Raw genomic sequence first — 9,670 nt, forward strand, 5'->3', positions numbered from 1 at the left:
CAGCAGTCTCCCTCCTGTCCAGTCATAAGACGTGTCAGAGTTGAAAGGTAGAAGGTCACGTGGGGAAGATGGCTGCTCCCCAAGATGACATGTTTTCTCTCTGCGTGGACCCCGGCAAAGTTAGCAGTTGCGTTGAAGTCAGATTTATTGACAAAATCAAGGTAATGTGTGTCCTACATTTGCAGAGGAAACGATTTATGGCCAATTTGGGGCTTCATTTCTCTCTGAAGCAGTCATGCTGTTGCTCCATGCCTGACTGTTGTCAATCTGGCTCACGCATGGCAGTGATTGGGATTAACGTTAGCAGCTCACAGAGCCAGCTGTGGATGTAAAAGGGCTGAGGTCAGAAAGCAGAACACATAACGTAAAGGATGACGTCACGTTTATTGTTCATTTTTCAGGGGAAAGGTCTGTTTGCCAAAAGGAGCATCAAGAAGGGAGACAGCGTCTTCATAGAGCGCCCTCTAGTCTCTGCCCAGTTCCTATGGAATGCTTTGTACAAATACAAAGGTGAAGTTGTGTGTGTGTGTGTGTGTGTGCGTGCGTGTAACATTATTTGTCAATACACAACAGAGTTTAACAGTGATTTACTGCCATACATGAGTGGAAAACATCAGGATATACTATACTGTCAGAAATATACAGGAGCATAAGGTGAGTGTTATCAAGTGGGAACCTTTCTTCACTGATGTGTTGTTGAATTGGACTCACAAGTCAGAACACCGCTACTCAAGAAGGCTCAACATTGTATATTCTAGCATCCCAGAATACATTGTTAAGGAGTGAGTGCTACATGTAGCATTAATGACTTTGACAGGCAAATGCACAAGGAGTATATTCACATGACGGGTGTAGTGACAGAGCTTGAATTCAAATCAACATGGTCTGTAATGTCAAGTCAAGACAAGTTTATTTGTATAGCCCTAATTCACAAGCATGTCCCAGAGTAGCCTAGGTAAACCCAGCCCCCACGTGACCTGCTCTCTCAGTTCCCAGTCACATAGTGACTGAGAACAGGTCTGAGAGCAGGTCACGTGGGGGATGGGTTTACCCAGGCTAGTCCCAGAGGGCTTCACAGAAAATATGTGCTAATGCTATTGTGCCCTATCCTGCCCCTCTTCTCTCCTCTCTCACTCTGTGGTCCACAGCCTGTGAGTATTGCCTGCGTGCTCTGGAGACTGCAGAGGAAAATGCGAGGAGGCTCAGTGGCGTCCCAGGACTCAGCCTCCCACACCCAGAGCTGTGCAGCGTGAGGCCAGAGCTGCACCAAGCGTGTCCTCAGTGCCAGGTCCGTCTCATCAGGATACAAGGCAGTTTACACACACTCTGACACACACACACACACGCACACACGCAGCGTGTCCTCAGTGCCAGTTCGGTCTCATCATGCCAAAAATTCCAAAGTACTCTTGAGTTCCTGCATAGAACTTTATTCTTTTCAGAATGGAAAAGCCTTTAGATAATTTTGGGACACTAAAGGCCCAATCATACTCTAAGTTAAAGACGGAGACAGAGACAGACGGAGCCTTCTGTCCGTACTCTGCGTTCATTTTTTGCGTATTTCTGTCCGTCCTCTGAAAGCTTATGGATATATAGCAGCAGAACCACATACACACTCACACATTTGACTCTCTACTGCCCACTGGTGGAGGTATTGTTTAACATGATACCAATGTGAAAGACACATGGAAGTATGTGGGCAGTGACGATTACACCGTTTGAAAAGGACGCATTTATTGTCGTATGAAAATGGGAGTATAAATTAGCCTTAAAAGTGAAACATGGACTAATGAAATTCTTTAGGTTGGGTTTGTGGTTGAGTGATCCACTCCGCCTGTTCAATAGTACTGGAAACTCTGCCTTTTAATGCAGAAGTAACAAAAAAATTAATGGGACAATTAAATGTAAAAAAAAAAATACTGTTGTGCAGACAGTTTTTATGTAGCTGTAGTCAGGGAGGAACTTCAATTGTAACAGGCAATGTACACCAGATGCGTTACGGCTGGGTTGCAAATCCAACAAAACTGCCGGATCGACTCTCGCTGATGTTAATAGATGATGGGCGATACATGCGGTACGGAAAAATTACACACCTGTTCTATTTTTGTCGGATCCCGCATCCGTCTGACAGATTACATGAGTGTGGGTCTGTTCGCAGCTGTACCGGAGGCGGTGTACATTAGCCTTAAGAGTGGTGGACGATATGACCGGCCGATGTCGGAGGCCAAAATCTTCGTGATATATCAACAAACCAAGTCCAACCATACTTGTTCATTTGTTAATGCTTTGTTTCAGCTGGGCAAGTGTCTGATAGCCAACTTTAGCTGCTGTTAAATCAAATTGTCTTTTGAAGGAATTATAAGCAATGGCAAATTTCACATTAGATTCAGATTCCTTAGAGGTCCCACATGATAGTTGTTGCTCGTTAATGATCTCATTCTGAAGATAGTGGCCAAGAAAAGTGTGCTATACAGTGTGGCATAGTCATAGACGGACCACAAGTCCACACACAGTTGAATATAAGTAACATTTTTTTGACACCTTTTGCTCTCAATGACCCATTTGTGATGTTTTCTGATTTGAGAGAGCCTGCCTTCTCTTACAGGTTATTTACTGTAGCAAGGAGTGCCGACAGGCAGCAGCAGACCAATACCATCGGGTCTTATGTCTCGGCCCCTCGCACGACGATCCGGACCAGCCAATCAACAAGCTTAAAGACGCATGGAGGTGAGAGAGGATTTCACTTACTACTTTCATTGTGTGAACCCGCCGTGTTGCTTTAATGGGTTTGTTTCTCCTGAGTTAAGAGCATTCCTCTCCTCTCCAGGAGTATGCACTATCCGCCAGAGACCTCCAGCATCATGCTTATGGCCAGAATGGTGGCCATTGTCAAACAGGTGATTCTCAGATTCCTTTTGTTGTTGTTTTGTAAACAATGTTCAAATCACAAGGACAAACAATGTCCCCCCTCCCCACCCCGCAGACCACCCAAACAACATGGTACTCAGATTAATTTGATCACATTTTCATTTGTTTGTATACTTGATTTTGGATTCCCATTAATTTATCCTGTAGTGGGCGCTATTTTTCTTGGGATCCACACTCAAGGACTGGGACAAACAACAATATAGACGATACGATACAGACATACATTATAACCTAAAGAACAGCAGATCATTTTGCATAAATTGAAACAAAAGGGGGGAAAAACATGGTAACATTCAGACCCAAAGGTAACTCATGACTGGTGTAATTTAGCGTTATAGGCCTTTGACTGCTGTCTACGTCCAGTTGACATTTCCCCCAAACATTTTGCAATGCATGCCATGCCGTATGTTTTCCTGTGTCTTAATATTTACATTTTTTTTTTAAATAAACAATTAAGGCGGCGTTCTCACACACACACAACGCGCTCATTTGAGCTGCCAGCATCTTTCTGCAATTCATTCTTTATGTAAGGACGTGCTAAGCGCACTCCTCTTTCAAGGAACGCACCTGGTGTTTAAACGCTGGTGGCGTGTTTTGTTTTTGGCGGAGCGCTCTGGGCGTTTTAAGCTGAAAAAAGTTGAACATTTGGAGGAAAAGCGCACTGCTCGTCCTTTCACATCTCCTACCTATTCTCCTCCCAGAGGGATCTTCAACCTCTGCTGCTGCCAGAATTGGCAATAATCTGGCTTTCATGTTCCCAGTCAACAACATCAAACAGATGAAACCAGCTGGCTACCGTCCGTGTGATCGTTGTGTCCTAAACTGTACTGCACGCGACTGCAGGGGGAAACAAAACACACACAAAAACGCTCCGTACGCTGTGTTTGGTGCACAATGGAAGCGCTCTCGACATGATTTCCAAAGCTTTCACACATGTCCTGTGTGAACGCCGCCTTACAGTGTCAAACCTAGCTTGAAATTAACTGCAATACCAGCAAATAAAAGAAGACATGGATGTGACAAATTAAGGTTCCATGTTTACTGTGTGTATTAAATACATAATGAAGAAATACACTAACAACCAAATGTTATATACTGTATTTACTCAGTGACACAACATTTGTCATTAACTCTGCTTACTGTATGTTGTCCAGGCCCAAGACAAAACCCACTGGCAGAAGCTGTTTTCACAGTTCTGCAGCCGTGCAGCCAATGAGGAAGAGGAGATAGCCCATAAGCTCCTGGGGGAGAAGTTCAGAGTAAGTTAACCATCATCTTACGTACAATGTGCCGTGTGCACGTGTGAGGTCAGGCAGTGCAGAGGCATTATATCACATGGTTGTGTAAGGTAATTGCAGTTCTGCATAGCTCAATGGGCAGAGTATGACATTTCACCTCCCACGGACAGGAGTTTGACTCCCACAGTGGCCACCTAAGCTAAACATGTGTGCAGTCATGGTACTGTACTGCAAAGAAACATCCACCAAATTGCATTACCTATATTGTGTAAATTCTAATACTTGTCAATGTTTCTGTAGGGACAGTTGGCCTTGCTACAAAGCCTTTTTACAGCAGCACTTTATGATGATCATCTCAATCGGGTAAGTACAGTTACATTTATCTAAGCACTGTGTGTTCCTCCATGTTTCCAATTCCATATTTTTCTAGTGTATTTTGACCAAATACTATCAATGTTTCAATAATAGCCTGGCTGCTTTTGGTGTTGGCGATTATGGAGGCTTGGAGATTAGCATCTCAAAGCTTATTCTCTCTCTTACTTTATTTGGGCTACGCCAAAAATAATAATAATAATAATAATAAAAAAATATATATATACAGTATATATATATATAGATATTATGCCATGTCTACTAAATATTGTTACACCTTTTTTGTCACTTGTAATATAAATCAGGAGAAGTACATTTTTAGTCAGGTGAAAGTTTCCTGGAGTCAAGTTGCTGGCCTGTCTGTCAAACGTGTGCAAGCCTGAAAAGAGCAGGTTTTCTGTGTGAATCATGTAGCAGCTGATGACTAACTAATGATGTTAAACGGAGACGCTATTCGCTTTTTTGCTGACATGACCGACACTAATTAAAAGACCAGATGCTTTTCAGGACATTTATTGGAGGTTTTATGGTTTTTCATCCTGGGCAGCAAAACTGGGTCAATATTTGTCCTGCTTAAGTGTCCTTGAACAAGATATTGAATCCCCACCAGCTTAAGGGGCACTGTTCTGTAGCTGACCTGCACAGGATGACACAAATTTCCTACAGAAATCAGTAAAGGTATTATTATGATTATTTTTCAGTGGTTTACTCCGGATGGTTTCCGCTCTCTGTTCTCTCTTGTGGGGACCAACGGACAAGGCATAGGCACCAGGTAAACACTTGCCGCTCTGTCTTTCATTTCAGATTACAGGCCTAACTTTGGAACTCTTATTTTGACTGAATTCTACAATGTCTTTGTTTTCTACTCAGTTCCCTAAGTCAGTGGGTTCATGCCTGTGATGCACTTCAGCTTCCTGGTCAGCAGAGGGAGCAGTTGGATTCCTTTATCGACCAGCTGTACAAGGACATAGAGAAAGGTCACAATTATATTTTTTGTCTTGAAATATCTGAAGGAAAAAAGCTTTCGCACACCTAGGCTCAACAGGTGCGTCGGAGAAGGGCAAAACCCGACACAGTACAAGAATAAACTCCCGCACACTGTCTCCACATGCAAATACAAGTTTAATAAGTCAAATAAAAAGAATAACGTTTCGGTCGTAAGACATCAGAGGAATCTGATGAAGGTCTTATGACTAATGAAGGTCTTATTCTTTTTCTTTGACTTATTAAACTTGTAATTGCATGTGGAGACAATGTGCAGGAGTTTATTCTTGACAAACCTAAACAAACCTTTTCCTCATCAGAGGAGCAGTTATAATGGTCATATTGTATGATTGAATGTTCACTATATTGTCCACATTGCACAACACACGGACGTCACTGGAGTAATAATGCAACTAGTACTTCAATTTTGATAAAGGTCAGAGATGTGTACGTAATTTGTCTTTTCTCTCTTTAGAGACGGGAGACTTTCTGAACTGTGAGGGTTCTGGGCTTTTCCTGCTTCAAAGCTCATGTAAGTACAGCAGCAGCAGCAGCAGCAGGATTGGGAAGTATACCTGTATTCAAAATACAGTATTTAAAATACAAAATATGAGTAACTGCATTCTGTTACAGTTTAAATTGGTGGTATTGTGAATACAGCTACTTTCTACTTGAAGGGAATACTTTGGCCTCCGTATTTGTTATGGGGTCGGAGGTCACCGGGAAAAGTTTAGAGATTTTCAAGTGGGCCCTGATTTGGGAGCGGTTGGGAAGCGCTGCTGTAGTAGAGTACATTTTAAAAGTCACCCTCCGCGCCAACACTGAGCAGCGGTGCATGTTGTTAGGATCTCTGTTGTTTAGACACTGTTAAAAAGACACAGGTGACCCGGTCAAGAGGCTACGCTTCTATACCTCCTTTGCCTTACTGCCTCTTGTGTCCTCTGCAGGTAACCACAGCTGCATACCCAACGCAGAGGCTTCTTTCCCAGACAATAACTTCTTGCTTCACCTCCGTGCTCTTAGTGACATCAACCCAGGAGAGGTGAGCAGACACGTCTGGGTTTGCAGCCATCAATTCTGGCCCGGGATAGATGGGACAGCAGAACATCCCTCTCTAGCTGTGTGTGCTCCGTCATCAGACAGTGTTAGAAGGCTGAGACTTTTCTCAGGGTTGGAGAGATGTTTGCCAACTGTGTCAGAAAGATTGAGAAGCCTTTTCGTATATTCTTGTATGCAGAATTGGGAGAACAAGAAAAAGATTGAGAAGCCTTTTCGTATATTGTTATATGCAAAATCAGAAGAGAAGAAAAAAGAAGAAAAAGATTGAGAAGCCTTGCCGTAATGTCACAGCAAAGTCTTCCTCTGAGTACTGGCTAAGACTGGGGGGAGGGCATGACAATGTCCTGCATGGGGGGTGAATGGACATTGAAAAAGCTGATTTATGTCATTGTTAAGGCATCTGGAGTCAATCAAATAATTTGGGGATTTGTGAGTACTACTGTATAGTCAGTTCAACTCTGTCTGTGTCTGTGTGTGTGTGTGTGTGTGTGTGTCTGTGTCTGTGTCTGTGTTTGTTTCCAATCTGTAGGAGATCTGTATCAGTTACTTGGACTGCTGTCAGCGTGATCGAAGCCGTCATAGCAGACACAAAATTCTGAGGTAAACGTCCGTAATCCAGTGGACGGGCTCATACTGTTCCCAGTTCATCTAGGTCAGGGGTGTCACACTCATATTACGTAGTGGGCCGGATCTGTTCAAATGAGACCTCATGGGGGCCAGTTTATTTTTGGCTCAAATCAATTTGACTCATCAACACGAGGATATTTCATTAACAACATTAACAATGTTAAGACGGCACGGTGGCTCAGTGGTTAGCACTGTTGCCTCACAGCAAGAAGGTCCTGGGTTCGAACCCCAGGGTCCATCCCAGGTCTTTTCTGTGTGGACTTTGCATGTTCTCCCCGTGTTCGTGTGGGTTTTCTCCGGGTGCTCCGGTTTCCTCCCACCATCAAAGACATGTATGTTAGGGTTAAGACTCCTGTCACTGCCCCTGACCAAGGCAATGGCAAAAGAACTGGAGTTGGTCCCCGGGCGCTGCACTGCATCTGCTCATTGCTCCTAGTTCTAGGAAGGTTCCTAGTAGAGGATGGGTCAAATGCAGAGGAGGAATTTCCTCATGGGGATAAATAAAGGATAACTTAAGTTAATATTGTGTTTGGTGATGAGAGAATATGAAATTGCATGTTGGCACATAAAAACACCACAAAATTACAAAAAAGTAGAGGAGGAGAAAAGTACGGTAGTAGTAGAAGAGAGAGGTGTAGCCTAACAAATAGGCTACTAGCCTGTCAAGTGCTACAGATGGCATTTCATACAACTACTAACAACAATAATTACACATAGTGTTTGGATGTCTGAGTAATTCATTAATTATGTGTTCAATAGCTGGTTAGATACCGTGGTTAGCTGTCCTGTGATCAGTAGGTTTAAGGCTGTTTTATGGTTAGAGAAGTTAGACTGACAGGTGTGACTGACAGGTGTCTTAGGAAAAGTGTCGGACGAGACTGAGGCTCAAACGACGTATCAGGAGTGATGGAGACATCTGCACAAGCTGTCACACGCACGTGCGCGCACACACACGCGCGCACACACAAGCTACGGACGCTAAATTGGCATTATAATAAGCTTAACTACCTGTCAGTGTCACAAGACCTCTCTTATCGCTGTTTTACTGCCAGTTACATCTGCACTAAGCGTCTGGCTAAGAGATGCCATTCCAAGGTGCCCTCCATGTCCACTCGTAGGCTGTTTTACATCCAATAAGTTATGCTGCAGAACAAAGGAATCATCATCACCTTTAGCTATGGAGGGATTTTTTCCCCCTCGACCCAAAACATCTCGGGGGGCCGTATGAAAGCGTCTGGGGAGCTGGATCCAGCCCGCGGGCCATATCTGACATCCCTGATCTAGATCAAATGGAAAGCCTTCCAGGCAGTAGTAGGTGATCCTGAGTCATAGATGTCTGGGATCTGATTGCTACTGCTTACGCTGCTTATTGATTAATATGCTGTCAAATCAATCCATCATTGATTTACACCTCAACACGGGGGAGGGTTTGCTTTGCATTCCTCGTCAGATGGGACTGGTGTTTTGGGTAACAAGTAGGCCAAGGTCAGATTATGAAGGTGCAGATTGTAAGCTTTCAAATGATGTGTCATACATTGAAATCTGAAAATAGTTGCAGAAGATATATGCTTATTGCTTATTTGAATGTTCGTACTCCTAAAAGCAACATTCAGAGAAGATCGCCCTGAAAGTTGGGGAACAAGCTTGGTTTGCCCTGAACAAGCTTACGGTAGTTTGTAACAAATTCTAAGTATTTAGTTATCCTAAAACTGTTTGTTATATTGAGTGCATTCTTTAACATCTAAACTTGCGTGATGTGGAAAAAAAGTATAAAACCAATTGAAAATGCAGTATGAAATCCTCATGTGTTCTAGTGGGCAATGGCTGCCGGATCCTCAATGGATTTTCTGAACAGTAGACCGTTTAAATGTTACGTATCCTTTCGGTCCTCGTTAGGGTTGTGTGAATTATCTAATGGAATTCTTCTCTTCCCAGGGAGAACTACCTGTTTGTCTGCTCCTGTCCAAAGTGTGCGTCTCAGATGGACGAGCTGGATCTGACCTCGGAGGAGGAGGAGGAAGAGGAGGGCGACGCAGAAGGAGAAACCGAGGGAGATGAGATGGAAGATGAGATGACAGACGTCTGAGAGACTTCACCCCGTTGCTCTCAACGATACTGTCAACCCCTCCCATCCTGCCGCCGCACTAAGCAACCACGAAGCCCGGCACGATAAAAAACAACCTCAAACATGAACTGCATATCACAAAAACTATCCACATTAGTTGTCATGAAAGAAATGTTATAAAAAAATATTTCACTCACTCGTTGCCCAATGTCATGGATCTGCCACAGCAGGATTTTCCTGAAAGGATGGAAGTGTATTTGAGATGCATCTGTACCGCAGAACACAGCTCAGAAGAACACTTATTTCTTATTTCTGATACCTCCTAAGGCAAAAGGTAATAAGTTGTCAGATTGTTTGCTCTGCTTATAAGATGTTTCTTACAAGACTATGCATTCTG

General features: G+C 43.4%; 1 protein-coding gene across 1 annotated transcript; it reads left to right on the forward strand.

The window, feature by feature from the left end:
- Positions 1 to 53: 53 nt before the first annotated feature.
- Positions 54 to 9,430, forward strand: smyd5 (SMYD family member 5). Its single transcript, XM_083651499.1, has 13 exons — positions 54 to 161; positions 402 to 510; positions 1,149 to 1,288; positions 2,606 to 2,727; positions 2,828 to 2,897; positions 4,083 to 4,187; positions 4,467 to 4,529; positions 5,240 to 5,310; positions 5,409 to 5,515; positions 5,998 to 6,054; positions 6,470 to 6,564; positions 7,111 to 7,181; positions 9,144 to 9,430. Exons 1-13 carry the CDS (start codon positions 69 to 71, stop codon positions 9,292 to 9,294), a joined length of 1,254 nt encoding a protein of 417 aa, XP_083507625.1. The 5' UTR covers positions 54 to 68; the 3' UTR covers positions 9,295 to 9,430.
- Positions 9,431 to 9,670: the final 240 nt, after the last annotated feature.

The sequence above is a fragment of the Poromitra crassiceps genome (assembly GCF_964638095.1).
Source record: "Poromitra crassiceps genome assembly, chromosome: 15".
NCBI classification, from domain to species: Eukaryota; Metazoa; Chordata; class Actinopteri; order Beryciformes; family Melamphaidae; genus Poromitra; species Poromitra crassiceps.